This window comes from Gobio gobio (assembly GCF_949357685.1).
Source record: "Gobio gobio genome assembly, chromosome: 18".
Classification (NCBI taxonomy): domain Eukaryota; kingdom Metazoa; phylum Chordata; class Actinopteri; order Cypriniformes; family Gobionidae; genus Gobio; species Gobio gobio.
Genome location: NC_137111.1, coordinates 3845592 through 3866512, shown reverse-complemented (window position 1 = coordinate 3866512; position 20921 = coordinate 3845592). Strand labels below are relative to the sequence as shown.

Sequence of the window (20921 nt, the reverse complement as noted above, 5' to 3'; positions counted from 1 at the left end):
TATATAAATATAAATGTTTTGTATATAAAATAATATTTTTTTCTTAAATATATACATGCTTTTGTGTGTTTTTATATATAAATAATAATTATACAGAGTACACACACATATATTATGCAAACACAAACTTTTATTTTGGATGCGATTAATCGCGATTAATCTTTTGACAGCCCTAATATATATATAATTTTTTTTTCAGGGAAGCGATATTATATTTCATAAACGTCTTATTGATTGTCCCATTTAATAGATAGAAATAGTGGTATTATATCATGAGAATTATTGTACAAAGTATAATTTAATTTGCAACCGGACCAGATTCAATTCTATTATTAAGGCTATTCCCAATTCTATTATTTTGCTCCTTAAAGAAATATTCTCTTATTCAATCGCTAATCTCACATCTCTCTTAAGGCTGTGATTTTATTGGAAGTAAACTTGCAAACAAAATAGATTCAACAACATTTCCTATCCTTTAATTGCTTATAGAAATTCAAATGCAAAAAATTTCTCAAAACAAACAATTCCCATACTTAGAACTAATTATTTAAAATGTATTTTACCCCCCAAAATGAAAGAAATTAATTTTAAAATTTGAAATGGGATATATCGGTCCAGTGATTTGGTTTTGACTGTAATAAATGTTTATTTTGTGATGACATTGAAGCCACAGATCATCTATTTTTTCATTGTATTTATGTGGAGGCTTTATGGTCAGATGTTTATGAGTGGCTTTCCCCAAAGATATCGAAGATTTCACTGTAAACAACATTATTTTTGGAATTGCAATGGACAATGACAAAGATAACTTCCTAATCAACAACTTCATAATGCTGGGAAAATGTTATATACACAAATGCAAGTTCTTAAAGGTGAAACCGAGGTTTTATTCATTTCATAATGAGTTTGACTTAAAGCCCTCAAAATTATGAAAAAGAAAAATGCAATAAATCTTTATTCCATTATAGAAGAATATGATCTACAAACAAAACCCTAGCCCCCATTTATTTTATTTTAATTATATTCTTCTTAATTTTTTTTATGGATGCATTTTATTTCTTTTAAGCATCTGATCTGTTTTTTCTATTACAAAAATGTTTTATTGTTGCCATGATGTTTGTACATGATTTCTGTTCATTAATAAAAAATAAATAAATAAAAAACGTCTTATTGATCCATACACAGATTTATCCAAATGAACTGTTTTATACTGTACTGTACGTGTGTATGCAGGACGGAACCTGTACAATACATAAATACGTAAATAAATAAACAAATTAATCCACATTTTTTTATATACAGCCATATCTCACTGTATAACAAACACATTTCTCATGCCTCAACATAAATACATAAAGATGGTACATATCAGTTTACACATACATTTGTATTACAATGAAAAATGATCTTATTTTGTGTAAAATGTTTAAGGAGGAGCATATATTCATCTTTTTAACTGCTTTACTGTTTTTAGATTTCGACATATACATTTTAATCTCTTTTTCAAGGACTATACCTTTTGTAAACTTGCATTTATGAATGTGAAATTTACATACAAATAACATAAAATGTATAATAAAACTGACAAAGAGCGTTCTTTAATATAATAACACAAAAATCACATGTTTATTAAACACACGTTTTTAAAAGATGAAAGTGTCTCAGCCTTCACAAAAAGAAATCGATACCAATTTTACATTTTTTTTGTAGAATTATTTTGTAGGATAAACTCTATGAATTAATTTAAATGATATTTCCTTAACCTTGTTTGTAAGGAGGGATTTTTGACCAAACTTGTGAACAATCTACATTATTAAAGATATTGTTCCAGTAGAAACTAAATATATGTTTATTTATTTATTTATATATCGAATTTAATGCGGGAATATGTTGATTTATGTATTTATTTATATATTTTATATATATATTCCGAATTTTGTGGATTTATTGATTTGTTTGTTTATTTATTTGTTGTTTTTGCAGGTTTCGTCCTCCAATTTACTTCCATAGTAGGACAAATAATACTATGGAAGTCTCCAACATTCTTCGAAATGTTTTCTTTTGTGTTCAGCAGAAGAAAGAAACTCAGGTTTGAATAAAATAAGAGTGACTAAATAATAAATAATAAGGACAAAATGTCGAACTAGGACTGACTGAAATGCCTTCCTCTCCCGGGAGGGGGCGGTGTGCGCTCGTGTGCGCGCCGCCGATAAACCCGCCGAAGAAGAAGCCGCTGCGCTCCTTTATTACTGTAGGGTTTCAGAACGACACAACATTTACCAGTTCATTTACTTTATAGCGCTTTGATTAATAAACGTTGTGCTGTTTTTTTTAACCCCAACGATTGGGTTACACATATGGGTCACTGCTGGGTTATTTTTACAGTGTTGGGTTATTTATAGTTATAACCCAGTTGTTGGGTTAAATTCTGTTCCCGCGTCGACGGTTCGATTTTAACGGCCAGTCAACATTATACATGAATATAACACGTAAGTCATGTATAACGCTTATAACATTAAATAATGTGTACTGTATATTCCAAAACTACATTTTAACAGTCAGTTTTGTCCTCAATCGATTGTAAATCAACACTAGCTATCTCAGTTAGCTCGCTAGCAGCAAAAGACTAGCGACATGTATTTATTAACTTTAATAATGCATGTTAACGTACTTGCGCTTAATGTAATATTACATTATTATTGTAATTAAATGTTCATAATGTAATAATTTTATTAAAATGTAATAAAATCTGGATAATTTTTACATTATGAGATATTTATTACTTTATAAAGTTAACTCACCAAAAACAAGTCATATTTTCATTATTGTAATAGCTTTTAATACATAAAAAAGTTAGTATTCCCATAAAACAACCGAAATGCAACAGATTTAATTATATTACACTATTAGGTATGTATTGCTTAACATTAATAATCAATAATAATGCATGTATACAATAAACTAAGTAGATCGATAAAATCAGTATTTTATGATATTATTTCAGAGTTTTAAGAGTTCGTGCCTCTACAGTTTTGATATATTCTGCATGTAAATGTAAAGTAATGAGTTACAGGAGTAATGGAATGGCCTATAATTATAGTGATTATTCTTAATAAGGTTTTGCATTTATGTGATGTACTAAATGTGTGTTTGTGTTTTAGAGAAATGGATTCCTTTGTGAAGGAAAAGCTAGAAGAGTGGAACCTGTGCCATCTTATCGAAACATTTCAAGGTAAGATATTTAAGGGGGATTGACGGATAAAGATTTAAACTTTTTTGCTCATTTTAAAGGCACAATATGTACGATTTTTGGATTAAAATATATTATATATTTTGTTGACTTGTGTATTTTATCCCAAATGTCTCCAAGACCATTTTCCCCCATGTGAATGTCATTCTGGGTAATTTTTCAAATGAATTACATTTCTACCACTGATATCTATAACTGGAGCTCAACTAACATTTAGTGCTCGGAAAACGACATTTTAATCACAACTAATATAATCAAATTTGGGATTTCATATACACATGGGCTCATTTTTAACGTTTGAATTTTATCGATTCCTAATTTAGATTCCCATATGTTAAAGAAAAACCCTTAGATATCATTCACATTTATTATTAGGCTATTATTGCAAAACATTTCCTTGTAGCTGAATACCATGAACACAAATCAACAGGCTAGCAACTTTTGCTTATGGTTTAAAAATACCAACAAAAAAACTAAAGCTTGATATAAATTTCAAGCATTATTAAAGACCAGTAAACACTCAATAATTAAAAAAAAGAACAAATTAGCAATTGCACAAATAAATACAATTGAACAAAGATAGGATTGAAATAAACATGTTCAGGTACAGAACCTGTAATCAAATGTATAATAACACTGCACTTTATTAATAAAATATAGGCTATACGCGACAAATATAGTCTAAAGTGATTCTGTCTAGAACAGCGAGTGAATTTTCTCGTCTTTTGTTGTGTGATTAACGTTATCATAGAGACGCATTGAGAAAATCATAGCCGGCTGCGTTTACGAGAGAGTTTCGACAATTGTGTGTATTTGTGCTTTGTAAAAACACGAGGAAGAGAACCGGTTCATTATCACACACTATTCATTCACTATGAGAAGCCATTCTGTGTGTGTGTGTGTGTGTGTGTGTGTGTGTGCATCTTTTTTGCTCTCAAATGGTTAAAAATCACAGCGCAAACAGGAACCGATGAGAGGAATTGAAAATGTGCGTTTCTTATCGAATCACCGGTTCTGGGCCATTTGGAACCGGTTCTCGAGACCCGTCCCTACCGATAATAACTCAAAAATACGAAACAAATCGGGGAAAAAAAGCTGGAAAATTTTTACAAATGTTTTCCAATAAAGTAAATAAGACCTGTTTTATCCATAACTCAACAAAAACAGAAGTGTGTGATCTAACACACAAGTATGGGTTAAATAAATCGCAGACAGAAGGACTGGATTATAGGGCTGCAACTAACGATTAAAAAGCCCTTTTTATATTTTATTGATAAAACACACTATTCCACATCCTGCCCAATACTGTCCTTCAAACAAACGTGAGTGCTATGAACACACACATAGTGAATATATCAAACAAAAATTATAAAAATGATGCATATATAACAGGGTTATTGTAGTTATTCCATATGGTGTAAGCACAAATTAACCATGACTTTGCTTCAAATCCATAGTTTAACTATATGGTATTTGTGTGGTTATACAAATGGTTATCAGTACGCCAAAAAAACATGGTTTTACTATAATAAAACCACGGTTAATTTTCCTAATGCTGCGTTCACACCAAACGCGAATTGAGCGTCAAAATCGCGTCTACCGCGTCTAGTTTCACGCGCGTACATATTGAATGCATTCGCGCGTCAGCAGAGAATTGGACGCGCGTAGAAATCGAGCGCTGGAAGCGAAATTGACGCGCGTTCAAGGCACTCCAGGAGAAATATGTCATAAAACACCACTCTGCCTCTTTTCATTTTCATTAAACATATATATTAAGCATTAATAGCCACACAAATGTTTAACAAAAACAAAAACTTTACCACGTAACAGCAGCGAGCAGGCTCCTGATTGGTTAAGGCGGCGCGAATTGACGCCAAAGTTCAAATTTTTCAACTCGGGCGTCAGACGCGAATTCGCTTCAAAATACTGAAAATACGCTGAAAATACAAGAACTGGACGCGCGAATGAAGCGGATTCGCGTCCTTCGCGCCGCGCGTAAGGCGCCTTCCGCGCCGCGGGACCTCCAGACGCGCGTCAACGCGCCTTTCCATTGACTTAACATTGAAATCACTCGCGCCTGACGCTCAATTCGCGTTTGGTGTGAACGCAGCATAAGGGTAAGTTGGTGCTATACACGATGTGCAAAAGTTACTAAGCAAAAGGACAGTTTAAATTGCTACATTAAAATAATGTTAAAGAAAAATCACAAACTCAGTGTTAGCAGATAAGAGGAATGTTCTGCAGGAATACACACACACACACACACACACACACACACACACACACACACACAACATATTTCTTAATCCTTTAAATAAGCTGTAAGAAACGTCTTATATTCAATAGCTTTACAGTCACTACTCTCATAAAATACTTGAAAACATGCTGACTTTTAAACCTAAAAGCTGTCAGGACACGCTTTCATGCAAAATGTAAATACTCACGTGAATTAGTAGCATTTACAGATGGGGATATAACCTGTAAAATGAAGCTTTTGTACCAATTTTTACAACGTACAGAGAGCAGACCGACTAATCGATAATGAGAATCGGTGTCGATGATTTTTTTCATGATCGATTATTATCGATTTTATCTATTAGTTGTTGCAGCCCTACTGGATTACCATAAAAACCATCCATATATATATACACACACTTTTCAAAATAATATATTAATTTCAAGATGCAACATTAACATGATCATTTAAACGTAGCCTTTGTGAAAATATAAAGCAAAACATAAAAATTATTGTAATGCACTAGTATTTTCCAAGTGGACTAGCATCAGCGCTATCGTTTAATCCACTAGTCTCGCACATCCCTCATAATAACTGCCTACAAATATTACAAATATGAATTAAACACTATATTGTTATAGATCTGTCATTCTGGATAACGGATGACAGAGGGCTTGTGTAATCCTGGAATGACAAAACAATGTGTTTTCTTTATAATCAGGCACTGACTGTGGAAAACACAACTTAGCCCTCATCACTTTAAGGTCATCAAATAGATATTTTTTGTAATGTAAATACATTATAAATGTTTTATTAGTGTTATCAGAAGGACACATGATATTGCTAATGTGCACCAGCTCAAAATATCAGCATTTTAAGAGACGCTTACTGGCTTCATGCTCCTCTTTTTGACACAATATTATGTCACATGACATACCAAAATGCATTATTGTCCAAAATGTTCATTGATGTCTGTTATCCAGGAATCACAATTTGGAGACAAAAGTCTTTCTGTCATAAATAAATAATCTTAGTATTATCAGGTATCAATGAAAACATCAATACAATTATGCCAAAGCAGATTTTAAATGCTTTTATTCTTATTTGTCTTATTTTTGTATTCAGAATTTTAACCCGGAATGATATTTTGAGACTTTTGAACCCAATAGTTACTTAACCCTTAATCGTCCCTCAAGTAGGGTTTACGTTTGAGTCCCTCGGGCTCAGATAGACCCCAAACTTTTACAGAGCGATTGCATAAGGAAATATAAATTTTTTACATGGAAAACTATATATCATTTTTTTTATTTACTTCTCAACTATACATTTATGCTGTGTTTTTGTGGGTATTTGGTAGTTTTTTACCTATTTACTGCACAAATACTTAACTATGTCATAAATTGTCTCATTAAAAAATATTTTTTTATGAAAAAATCACTTGAATGATGATCTTAATTAAATATAAATAGTTTTTGGACATTGCTCTATGTGTTAGGGATAGAATACCGCCATCTGTAGGTTTGTGGAAAAACTTTAGGAATTATAGTTAAAGAGAAAGAGAGAGAGAGAGAGTGCAATGACCACATTATCCACTAGAGGTCCAGAGGGAAGTTATGCAGAAGTTAAGCTGCCGTTCATCTTTCTTTTATTTGCCCGTTTCCCTCTCTTTCTCATGATTGTTCCATGTTGCATTTGTGCTCTAGTATTTGTCTTTCATTTATGTATGGAATTTTTTCAGATTTATGCCAGTTTTGTTGATTTTATTTGCCAATTTCAATAAAAAATACTCTCTGTTGCAGTCACACACGTGTGAGTTTGTGTGTGTATGAGATAGAAAGTTCGTTCTACTTTGTGTTTATGCTCTAGGACCAGACCTTGATATAAATGTAGAAATTTTCAGATTTATACTGGATTTAGTTCAAATTTTTTTGACAAAAAAAGTGAAAAAAATGTTTTTTTTTTACACTTTCCCATTCATTTTCAATGTGGGGTCAATCTGACCCCGAGGGACTTAAACGGTAAAACAAATTTTACACACCTTTAGAACAAGCAAATCAAGCCCAGATTTTTTGTGCATGTTTAGATCGATTATTGAGGAAAAGTCACAGAGTCTCATGGCCCTGAGATGACGGGAACACTTTTTAAAAATGGAGGAAAAGTCCAGTGGGGTCAGCTGGAGCCCAAGGGCCGATTAAGGGTTAAATATTATAAAATATTAATGAATACTCATGAGTAATTAAGAAGTCGAGTCATTTAATGTAGTTTATTTAAAAATGTATATATTTTTAATGTTATGAATATGCTTTGCACACCAAAATTGACACGCCACGTCATTAACTCTTAAATTATCGATAAATAAAAGACTTGTGTGATGTTTCTTTCTCTGTTCTTCTTCACCCAGAGGAAGGAGTGGACAGAGAGAGCTTTATGCTCCTGGATGACGCCAGCATCGCAACTCTCATTCCAAGAATTGGTTTCAGGGTTAAATTCAAGAAATATCATTCAGAGCTTTTGGAGGTAAGATTACACTCACTAAACAATGATAGCTTTAACCTTTTCCCAGTTTGATGGCATTAACACTTCAGGTAATGTAACAATGGCTGTAACAGAACTAGGCCTGTCACGATAACAAGTTGTGCTGGACGATAAATTGGCCAAGAAATTATTGCGATAAACGATAATCTTGTCGTTCTGAGACCATTTTCATCTAAAATAATGATAATGGCATAATAATGCGCACCTTTTCAAAGATCAGTAAACTTTTATTTCTAAAGACTATTTAACACTGAAAACGGAAAGCATTTTAAATATCCACAATAAATGAACAAAATAATAAAAGCAATGGACTCTCAGTCTGTTAACAAAAACTGCACTTGAATATAGTGTTAGACCGATATATCGGGCCGATATTTTTATGTGTATCTGCATCGGCCGATATAAGGCTGCTGCGTTGGCCGATATTTTTTCCCCTGCATTATTTCCAGACAGGCGTCCACAGGGCAGCTCTCACCGTCTTCAAACTCTCTCGCTCTCCCTCGCGCATATTAATCAAAATCAACTGAGAATTGACGCGATGGTAAAAGGCGGAAAGACTGAAGTTTCACGTGGAGCATTGGGAGATTTTCTCCTGAATTACCGCTGGTGTTGCTCTACAAGAGATTCAGTGAAGTGCACCTACACTCTAAACAATGCTGGGTTAAAAATAACCCAAGTTGGGTTGAAAATGGACTAACCCATCAATTGGGTTGTTTTAAAGGGTTAGTTCACCAAAAAATGAAAATTCTGCCATTAATGACTGAGCCTCATGTGGTTGGACACCCGTCAGACCTCCGTTCATCTTCAGACACAAATGAAGATATTTTAGTGTAAATCTGATGCTCTGAAAGGCCTCCATTGGCTCAACTTTACACTCTCAAGACCCTTAAAAGACACTAAAGACTAAAGTTACAAAGTCCATCTCACTACAGTGGTTTTAAAATAACTTTATGAATCGGCGACAATAGTTTTTGTGCGCAAAAAAACCCTAAATAACGACTTATATAGTGATGACGATTTCAAAACAAAGCATCATGAAGCTTCGAAGCGTTATGAATCAGTGAGTCGATTCAGCGGTTCAGAGCGTTATGAATCAGTGAGCCGAATGATGATTCGGATCGCGTGTCAAACTGCTAAAATTTGGCGATTCAAACTGCTGAATCGACTCAGTGATTCATAACGCTTCGAAGCTTCGCTTCAAGCTTTGTTTTGAAATCGTCATCACTATGTAAGTCGTTATTTAGGGTTTTTTTGCGCACAAAAACTATTGTCGCCGATTCATAAAGTTATTGTAGAGCCGCTGTAGTGAGATGGATTTTGTAACTTTAGTCTTTAGTGTCTTTTAAGGGTCTTGAGAGTGTAAAGTTGAGCCAATGGAGGCCTTTCAGAGCATCAGATTTACACTAAAAAATCTTCATTTGTGTCTGAAGATGAACGGAGGTCTGACGGGTGTCGAACGACATGAGGGTGAGGAATTAATGACAGAATTTTCATTTTTGGGTGAACTAACCCTTTAAGCAAACATTTAACCCAACCGCTGGGTCAAAACAACCCAATTGCTGGGTTAGTCCATATTCAACCCAACTTTTTAGCATTTTTTAGAGTGTAACCATTAAATGACTAGGTTGTAAATAGTTGTAAAATGAAGTATAGTACAGTCAGTGAGCACTTTATTATGCTGCTTGCTTGTTGATACTGTGTGCAACAATGTGCTCATTAATGTATATTTACTTCTTTCAAGTAATAAAGTATTCTCGTAAGTTTATAATATGCCATTGTAAACACATACGGGTGAGGGTTCGAATGCGGGTCGCCATGTTGCTCCTCCATCTTGAAAGTACATTAGCCAAAGAGGGACATTCCCGTAAATTCAAGCTTCACCTTTGGCGTTTTAACACTCGATGGCACCGTGACGAATGTGGACGAGGGCGAACTGGAAGCCATGTTAAAGCTACACTGTGTAACTTTTTTAGTCTATTCTTAGCTAAAAACACTTAGTTCTTTCAAAAATATATGTGCTCATTAATGTATATTTACTTCTTTCAAGTGATAAAGTATTCTCGTGAGTTTATAATATGCCATTGAAAACACATACGGGTGAGGGTTCGAATGCGGGTCGCCATGTTGACCCTCCATCTTGAAAGTACATTAGCCAAAGAGGGACATACCCGTAAATTCAAGCTTCGCCTTTCGCGTTTTAACCGGTCTTAATACTCGATGGCACTGTACAAAATTCTCTGTCTCGCGCATGTGCGCGTCAACTTGTTCAGACTTGTCTGGTGCATGCGCAGAGTTTTTTAAACTCTGTTAACAGAGTTAAACCGGCGCACACACTTTTGTAACCGGACACCGCTTGTTAGCAGCAGCAGCAGCAGCGGCAGCTCCGCTCCTTTTAATGCAGCTGCATTTAGCGCCTATATATGGTACAATAAGCTCTGGTTTATGGTTACATTATACAAATGTAACTTATAAGTATAGTTATACAGTTCTTAACTGTGTATGTATATTTACCATCCTTATTTGTCCTCTCACAGAAACCACATTTATGTACATATCCACGTAAACCTGTTTATGCCTTGCAATTGGTTGACTGAATAAACATTACTATCATCAAAGTTCACTCTGGATTAGCTGCAGTTCTTTCTAGCCGAATAATTAGGCCAGTTGAGTTCCAACCATCCCACTGCGCACAGAATATCCCACAGGCACCGTGTCCAATGTGGACGAGGTCGAACTGGAAGCCATGTTAATCTTGGACTAAATCGGCCACCGTAGGAGTTGAAACGAAATTGGAATTGAGAGGAACAGAAACTAATATTCACTGGATGGTCATATACCTTTTCACCGCTAGATGGGGGAAAATATCACACAGTGTAGCTTTAATCTTGGACTAAATCGGCCACCGTAGGAGTTAAAACGAAATCGGAATTGAGAGGAACAGAAACTAATATTCACTGGATGGTCATATACAAGTTCACCACTAGATGGGGGAAAATATCACACAGTGTAGCTTTAAATGTTTATTTTCACCACTGAACTCTTTTTTTTTCTTGTTCTAACTCACCTGTTTTTACTATTTGTTAAATATAGGTTTTTTTAGTTCAATAAATGTTCCTTTTTTAAATTGTAAATTTTAAATTGTTATCATCATGATCATTGTGTCATTTTTATGTTGTAAATTGAGGGAGCAAAAGCAGTATCGGCTCCAAATATCGGCTCCAGATAATCGGCAGCCCGTATCGTTCATCGGCTAAGGCTGAGGAAAAAAATCGGTATCGGCATCGGCACTAAAAAATCCATATCGGTTGATCCCTACTTGAATAAATACCAAAAACAATAAAAGCAATGGATGAAAACGGCACCGGATTATTGTGTTTTAGGTGCATATTAGGGGCGGCACGGTTCACAAAACTGACGGTTCGTATCACGGTTTTAGGATTACGGTTTTCGGTTCTGTACAGTTCTTGTTGTTGTTTTTTCTTTTAATCGTTAACACTAGCGCTGTGATCTCCCAGTCGATTAGTCGATTAGTAGTCGATACGTTCTGGCTCGACCAAAATTCTGATTGGTCGAATTTTTTTCGCGTTAATTTCATCAGGTGGAAAGCACAAATTGCTAATGTGGGTGTATTCAGAGCAGCTGTTTCACAGGTAACAGTCTGTCTTCAGAACCCTTGTTTTCTCTTCTTTTGGATTAGCCTAACCCACTGGAGAAGAGACAGATTGAAGTAACGTTAGGCTACTTTGCTGTATATTATTTATTTAATTGTGAGAGCGTTTTCCTAGTCAGTCTCTTCTACCATGTCAACAAAGACATCGGCAGTGTGGCAGCATTTTTTAAAAATAGAAAATGGGAAAAAAGTCGAATGCAAATTTTGCAAGCCACAGTTTGCACATCGACAAACATGTCATATCAGCTAAAGACAGTCAGCTAACTCGTCTGCTTTGAGTTGCCCCGTCCCTTTTATTATCGTGCAAACTGCAAATTTATTTATAGTATTATTTATTTGTAGCCTAATGCGCGATGCCCACTGTTTGTATTAGTTTTGAGCCTATGCATTATTTTTCAGTTATGCACTTGATTTCGTTTCTGCTCTTGATCTGGCTTGTTTAATAAATATTCCTTTTTTTATTAAAGTTGACGTGCATTTTATGTTTAAGAGTAAAAGCTTTAAGTTAAAAGTCTATTCGTGTCTCAGTGAAGCTGAGCTGATCCTGTGTTCGAGCTGCACAAAGCGGCTGAAATCATCAGTTATTATAATACATATGACAAAAACAATTGTCTAAATTATGTTGCATATTCCTCAAAAGTTCTTGTGATGATATCACTAGTTGACAACATATTATACATTATATATACATTATATATTTTGGTAAATCATAGGCTGATATTGCACAGGTGCACGTGATGCAAGACTCGTGTGTTCGACTCATTTCAGTGCCAAATAATCTGCTCAAAAACGATTTAATATACTGCAAATAGCCTACTAGTTTTTTATGTTTATTTATAATTCATTTAGGCAGACCAAGTACATTTTTAGTCTAAAATTTCAGGACCTCAGTCGACCAAGATTTTCTTTGGTTGATTACAGCCCTAGTTAACACTCCAGAAATGTACTTCAGCATATGATATTTAGCTTAATTAGCCACAATTTAGTTTACAGTATTAAAAACAAAAATGTATATCGTGTAATCATGCACAAACTGAATTTGACTTGACTTTAAGCACATTATTGGGACCATCTCTGAGGAAAGCTAGGTGAGATTTTGATACAGCAAAAGAGAAGACATTGATGACATGCTTTTCATTTATTTGGCAAAAAAAGGAGAAAATGTATTGCTATCTCTACAGGAACTTATGTGCCGTTTTAGCACACAAAGATTGAACTTGAAGCACACAAAGATTCAGCTGAAGAAAGAACTTGCTTATATCATTTTTTTTTTGTCATTTATTTATTGACTATCGTGACAAGCCTAAACAGAACATTCAGTTGCTTATGGTCATATAGTAATATATGGGAACAATAAACATATTCCAGCAGAAACATGAATACATGAACAGCTAGAGATGACTCTGGGGCTGATGAGGGAGCTGAGGACGCAGAAGAAGATATAACACACATGCATGCTTCCAGGAAAAACCTAAAGCCCAAACAATTACCCGGTGATAGGGGTGTAACAATACACCTATGCCACGGTTCGGTTCATATCACGGTTTTGGAGCCGCGGTTCGGTTCTGTTTGCTGTGTATAGTGTGTGTTGTTGTTCCTGGCCAAGTTTTGGAAGCACTTAGTTTCAGTGAACCAAATGTTCTCATACATTGGACACTATGGGTAGAGTAGGGTAGGGAAATACACATGTTTTACACCAATTCTGCACAACTGCATTGAAGAATCTTCATTACATATACACACCATTGTCATTGCATTGCTGATAATGTCTGATATTTACTATTGTTTTCTTTTAAACAGTCTCTGGGCTATATCCCTGCCTACGCTCAAACATCTCCCAGTCAATCGCCTTTGAGGAATGACCCACAAAGTCCAACTCAATCGCCTTTGAGGAATGACCCACAAAGTCCAACTCAATCGCCTTTGAGGAATGACCCACAAAGTCCAACTCAATCGCCTTTGAGGAATGACCCACAAAGTCCAACTCAATCGCCTTTGAGGAATGACCCACCAACTCCAACCCCGTCTGTAGCGGAAAGCTTCCACACGAGCAACTCAATCTTTGTAATAGCACGTCTTTTGACTTGTCCTTGAATTTTGGGCAGTTATTTATTATATTTAAGATCAAATTGAATGTTCTACTTCTCACAGGATATACGAGAAATACTCATAAATTCTGGAGGATCAGCGTTAATAACATCTTTAGACACAGACGGGCACCTAAGCCTCAAGGAGCGATGTCAGATGGTGCGATTGTTGGTTTATCATTTGATGGAAAGGTTCGGGGAAAAGTGAGTAGAAGTATCATAAAATCACTTGACCAGTGAATAAACTGGCCTATATGAACGATTCATGTGCTTGTTTCTTTGTGTAGCCCAACAGCTGAGATCAAAAAGGAGATGGCTTTGTCAATAACGGCCCAGTTTCCTTGTCTGAAAAGCAATGAGGGACTCGGATATGTAAGTTGTGCTGACACATAAAGAGAACCAGTCCTCACTTCATTATGACCGTGGTTTCTGCATATGTGTTGTTGCAGGAGGTGTGGTATACGCCTTGCCGTTATCGCCACCCTGCGACCGGGTATCTGGAAGAAAGACTCCGCAACGTGAGGAAACGTCTTAGAGGCAAGAGACAGCTCAGCCATCCACAGCCATCCCAGAATTCCTCTTCCCATCCCAGTTTTCCAATGCCAGGTTTGAACTATCAACTATCTGTTTAGTAAATGATGTGTGCCTTTGGTAAGTAAAGCAGTGGTTCTCAACTCTGGTTCTAGAGTGTCCCCAACATATCCAATAGGGATGCCACAATTCTCAATATAATATTGAACCGTTCGGTACGGCTTTCACGGTTCAATACGCGCTTGTGAATTGCGTTTTTTTCGGTTTCGCATTTAATTAATTATTTTTCTACAAAATCTATAATTTGCCTCCATCCCAAAACTGAACAACACGACATACATTCACATCACACGTTAGTGGTAGAGTTATACTCACAGAACACTAGAGTTATTCACAATCAAAGTTCATTATTTGCATGCGTTTTAAAGCCTTGGCGGTTTCATTCGCGTGCGCGGTTTTAACATGCGCTTTTCAGAGCGCGCGCACTAAAAGCCTGTCAAACACGCGATTACTGGACTAAGTCGTCTTACTGCGTTAATACTGTCAAACACACACAAGGTTAACATAAACAAAGTCGGTTATGTCTAAAGTGAAAGTAAAATCGCAATCGTGTCTGTATATTATATGTGTAGAGGTCTTAAACTGACAGCAGCGCAGCCAGTGAACACGTGGTCCTTAAAGGGACAGTTCACCTATAAAATTGTCATTATTTCACTCTAAGATTAAGTCACTCTAATATTGTTTCAAACCTGTATTCTTTTCTCGATGACAGAATTTTCAGTTTTGAGTGAAATATCCCTTTAATGTTAATACAACAACAAAAGACAAAGAGAAAATCCATCACTGCTCTTGACTGAAGAACTAATACAGTAGCTTTAATAAGAATAATGTATATTTTATACTGAAGTCTATGTAGTGTTTTATTTTTACATTTATTCATTCAATCTCATACTTAAATGCTGCTGTACAGCTCTGAGCTGCCAGTGTAAATCTTTATATATATTTATTTTATATTATACAATACACTAGGAATGTGTACAAGGGTTTTTTTAAAGTAAAGTTTTAAGTTTAAGTAAGGTTTTTCAATTCTTTTAAGTAAAATAAAGAAAGAGTATTGCAATAAAAAACTAGTCTTTTTTCTCCTTAACCTCTTGCTGTTCCTGTCGCCTTAGAATAGAATAACAAAAAATGTATGTGACAAGCCATCAGAACCGAACACAAAAACTGTGGTTAAAAACCGAGATGTGTATTGAACCGTGGACTAACTGTATTGTTGCATCCCTAATATCCACATATATGACCATATTCTCTGGCTAAATATTTTTGAACGCATCGCCTTATTGTTTCCATGGTGACGCGTCGTGCTTCTCACATGACACACAGCTGCCACAATAGTGCTGTATGACAGCTCAGCTGTATCAGGTTTATTTAGCTTTTTATTTTTTATTCAAAATATTCTGATTCATAAATTTCTGATATTCAGATTTTCAAATGTGTGTGAGTGAATGTGTGTTAGTTGATCTATACTGCGCGATGGGCGGCGCCATGTTAGTTTGCGCCTCAGAGAGTCGGATTTACATCACGTAAATTCATTCACGTCTCACAAAATACATTGTGACCGCTGAACTGGGAGAAGAATAGAGGAAACTATATACACTCACCTAAAGGATTATTAGGAACACCTGTTAAATTTCTCATTAATGCAGTTATCTAATCAACCAATCACATGGGAGTTGCTTCAATGCATTTAGGGGTGTGGTCCTGGTCAAGACAATCTCCTGAACTCCACACTGAATGTCGGAATGGGAAAGAAAGGGGATTTAAGCAATTTTGAGCGTGGCATGGTTGTTGGTGCCAGACGGGCTGGTCTGAGTATTTCACAATCTGCTCAGTTACTGGGATTTTCACGCACAACCATTTCTAGGGTTTACAAAGAATGGTGTGAAAAGGGAAAAGCATCCAGTATGCGGCAGTCCTGTGGGAGAAAATGCCTTGTTGATGCTAGAGGTCAGAGGAGAATGGGCCGACTGATTCAAGCTGATAGAAGAGCAACTTTGACTGAAATAACCACTCGTTACAACCGAGGTATGCAGCAAAGCATTTGTGAAGCCACAACACGCACAACCTTGAGGCGGATGGGCTACAACAGCAGAAGACCCCACCGGGTACCACTCATCTCCACTACAAATAGGAAAAAGAGGCTACAATTTGCACAAGCTCATCAAAATTGGAGAGTTGAAGACTGGAAAAATGTTGCCTGGTCTGATGAGTCTCGATTTCTGTTGAGACATTCAGATGGTAGAGTCAGAATTTGGTGTCAACAGAATGAGAACATGGATCCATCATGCCTTGTTACCACTGTGCAGGCTGGTGCTGGTGGTGTAATGGTGTGGGGGATGTTTTCTTGGCACACTTTAGGCCCCTCAGTGCCAATTGGGCATGGTTTAAATGCCACGGCCTACCTGAGCATTGTTTCTGCCCATGTCCATCCCTTTATGAGCACCATGTCCCCATCCTCTGATGGCTACTTCCAGCAGGATAATGCACCGTCACAAAGCTCCAATCATTTTAAATTGGTTTCTTGAACATGACAATGAGTTCACTGGACTAAAATGGCCCCCACAGTCACCAGATCTCAACCCAATAGAGCATCTTTGGGATGTGGTGGAACGGGAGCTTCGTGCCCTGGATGTGCATCCCACAAATCTCCATCAACTGCAGATGCTCTCCTATCAATATGGGCCAACATTTCTAAAGAATGCTTTCAGCACCTTGTTGAATCAATGCCACGTAGAATTAAGGCAGTTCTGAAGGTGAAAGGGGGTCAAACACAGTATTAGTATGTGTTCCTAATAATCCTTTAGGTGAGTGTAGTTACTATATAATGTGTATCTGATATGAATAAAACACGTAGTCAAGTTATAACTGTCTGAAAGGATGAGCATTTAAATGTCTGAAACCTAAAATAAACATGATGTGGTTGAAAACACTGAATAGTTGTGATGTGTGACGAGCGCTGAGCGTGTCTGTCTCTGGCTCGGCGTCAGCCAAAGCGCGAAAACACGTTTGAATTTTAGTGGCACCAAAATGAGGCACTGAAATCTGCGTTTTGATTCGGTCACGGGTTTCGGTACCCAATCCTGGCCCCGAATGAGACGCTGGTTCCCCCACAAGAATGCCCAGCAATCTCAGCTCAATCCACATATTGCGATGCGCTGGATTGGGGGACCACAGAGGCTGACCCGGCGACGGAGACCCCACTATGATCCTCAGGTCACCCTGTGTATTCACCGAAGTAGATCAGGGCATAGCCAAGGGGACTCCGCCACTCTCCAGGTACTCAAGTCTTATGGTGCGTTCACACCGGACGCGAATGACGCGATTCGCGCGAGTGATTTACATGTTAAGTCAATGCAGAGTGAATGAGGCGACGCGAATTGAGCGTTTTGAATGCGTGATTCGCGCAAATCGCTCAAGTTGAAAAATCTGGACTTTGGCGGATATTGGCGCCGCGTTAACCAATCAGGAGCTTGCTCTAGTAGTGACAACAATGAGGAAAAAATCTGTATAATAATATCTGGTTCAGACAATATGATTATCACTGTGATAACATTAAATGACATGAAACACAACCCAGTCTCTTTTTGTTAAATGCAAGTTTATATTTGATGAATAATACAAAAGTATAAGTAAAAGGTATAATAAGCTACACATGAAATAAAGCAAACAATTCAGTCAAACATTCACAGTCAGAGCTAGTCGGCTACAACGGTAACGTAAAGTTATAGTCTAATAATAAAAAAGTCATGAAACTTCACTTTGCCCTCGGTCTAAACGATTTGCCAGGGAACAAATTCTAGATCCATGAGAGCAAAGATCGGCCGTTACATCTACACAAGACGAATTCTAGCTCGAGACACCACAGAGACTGCAGTGGGTACTTGATTCATCCACGAAGGCCACCTCACGTGAGGCAGAGATCGTGACGGAGACCGGAAATGACCACATTCAGAAACACACGGGTGAAATGTCTTTTAGGGAAAAGCTTTTTTTAATGCTGAAGCGCACAGGGAAATGGTTGCTGCACAGCATGCAAGACTATTGAAAGCCTGCAGTATGCACAGTACTCTTTTAGTTGAACTGCAATGAATGCAGAGGAAATGCCCTTTTGAATGGCGACTGGGTTTGTAGTAGATGATTGCTTGTCTGGCTATCACCAGATCAAGCTCAATTTAAGTTTGAACATTGGTCTGGGGAGTCTGTTATGTATTTTCTACTGCACAAGAGGCGTGATTAACGAGCATAAATTAAATGACCCTGTATGCAATTGGATAGTCCTTCAACCAATCAGACTACAAGAGGCGTGATCAACGGGCATCGAGCCATCGCTTCTCTATCCGTCATCGTGTTAAACCCTCCAATACCGCGCCAGGTCGATAAGCCAGTCTGTGATTGGGTCCCGCAAAAGTATTAGAAGCATTAGAAATGAATGTACAGGTTTCCAGACTGAGTTGCAGGACGAAATCAAATCGCCGGCAGATCAGGCTTGGTTTACCCCGTCTAGATGACAGATGGCAGAGCAGAAGATGCAAATCTCACTCACCAATGTCCATTGGCTTATTGTGTTTACACTTGAACGTGATTGGGCTTTCAGGCGAGATCCCAATTCGTTAGTTCACTTCTGAGGGAACGTTGAACGTGACTGACTAATAGGGAACTCTAGAACCGGGTTTGGGAAACACTGAAGTAGAATTTACCACTTATTTAAGGGTTTTAACTTTAAGATGGTATGTAATCATCTGGGTTTTTTTTGGTTTAGAATGTAATGTTTATATTTTAACCTAATTTGCACATAGTGTATAGCATAGCCTACATACTGAGATACTGATTTATTGTTTGTTTTCTTCCCTCATTTTAATGTGTTTTAACTTCCATAGAGTCAGAGTTGTCCTCCACTGTCATACACACAATGATTGAGTGGTTTAACAACAATAGAAGCCCTCAAAGCCAGGTCGAGGAGTTCATGAGATATGCAGAACCTCATCGAGCTGCATGGATCCAATCCCCTGAAACAAAAACTATTGAAATCAATGGAGAATATCCCAGACCTCACGACTTTCCTGGAATGGTGAGTATAATGATGTGCAGGATGGGGGATTTTCTGAAGGGTTGTATTAGAAATTCTACATTATGTTAGAAAATTTAAATGCTTCAGCATATTCATGCTATTGTTACTTGCAATCTAGCATATATTTTTTATTTAGATATAACAGGAGTTTGGAGTTATATATCGCTGACTACCTTTATGAATTTTTGGCTTCTGTCTTTACTGACCGGATTTTACTTTTTAAATTTAAGTTCAACTTTATTGTCCATTGTGTTTGTCACAGAGCGGACATTTGTCTTTGACACTGGTGTTTGTAAATACATACAGTATTTACATACATTAAACATACATTAAAATTACACTAATCACATCATTCCTTAACACATTTCCAAGCATCCCACAATAATATTAAAAGGATCACTGGATAAGTGCTTAATGCCAACCATTCTCTTGAATTACTTTAAAAAATAGTGCGATTTAAAATAACTGACATTGGAATGGAAGATATTTTTATATGCATTTCTTCCAGCCGTGGGGAATTTTGAGTCTATGCCCAGATGGGAGTGAAGGGGATGAGTATGATCTTTAAATATCCCAGTTGCTGTGTTTTCCCTATAAAAAAAGCCTGCGGTGAATGTTGTTTATGCCCAGTGATCTTATTTGCCTGATTAAGTGCTTGTGAAAATGTGTTCTTCTGTTTAACTGGTAGATGGCCGTACCATGAAACAATACTATATGTAAGGATACTCTCAATAATTTATCTATAAATCATAATGTTAAAACTCCTCACTTCCCTAAGAAGACCAAGGGGGCAAGGCCTGCACTTTCTGTTCTTGTTTGGCTCCTTAAAGGGATAGTTCACCCAAAAACGAAATGTTTATGTGTATCTGCTGACCCCCAGGGCATCAGAGATGTAGGTGTGTTTGTTTCTTCAGTAGAACACAAATGAAGATGTTTAACAGTGTGATAGTCGTATAATGATGTCAATGGGGATATTTTAGAGGATGAGAGCAATGAGAGTAAAAACACAGACATACGAATCCTTATTAAACCTGCGGCTCGCGGCGACACACTGATGTCTGAAGACACCAAACCATCTGTTTCTGCGATAAACCCAACAGTATTTATGTAATTTTTTTACCTCTTATCAGACGAATGTCATCTAGTATTCCCAGCGCCATAACTTCCGGCGAATAAGGTCAAAATACTGCCGCGATCATAGACATATATACATAGATGCCTCATTCGACCGATCTGCAGGCACTAATGAGGAATCTATGTATATATCTATGATCGCGCCGGTATTTTGACCTTATTCGCCGGAAGTGATGGCGCGGCTGATGCAGAGCCATAGAAAAAAATTAAATACATTTTTAAATATGGATATTTTTCTTACACAAACGCATCAATTCGCTTCAGAAGTCCTTTATTAACACCCCAGAGCCGCGTGGAGCAGTTATATGACGCACAGATGCACTTTTTATGGACTTCAAAAACAGAGCAAC

The 20921-nt window shown here is 36.9% G+C and overlaps 1 protein-coding gene across 2 annotated transcripts in view; it reads left to right on the top strand.

The window, feature by feature from the left end:
* The first annotated feature begins 2173 nt into the window (after positions 1–2173).
* LOC307141688 (uncharacterized protein) overlaps positions 2174–20921 on the top strand; it is a 43303-nt gene continuing 24555 nt past the window's right edge. The window contains exons 1-8 of one of the 2 annotated variants that reach the window (XM_079842076.1): positions 2174–2489; positions 3162–3232; positions 7888–8003; positions 13492–13755; positions 13843–13982; positions 14066–14150; positions 14228–14384; positions 19247–19437. In XM_079842076.1, the coding sequence (XP_079698202.1) occupies positions 3166–3232; positions 7888–8003; positions 13492–13755; positions 13843–13982; positions 14066–14150; positions 14228–14384; positions 19247–19437 (1020 nt within the window). In that variant the 5' untranslated portion in view covers positions 2174–2489; positions 3162–3165. The remainder of the gene's footprint in view (positions 2490–3161; positions 3233–7887; positions 8004–13491; positions 13756–13842; positions 13983–14065; positions 14151–14227; positions 14385–19246; positions 19438–20921) is intronic. The other variant, XM_079842077.1, reaches the window with a different exon arrangement.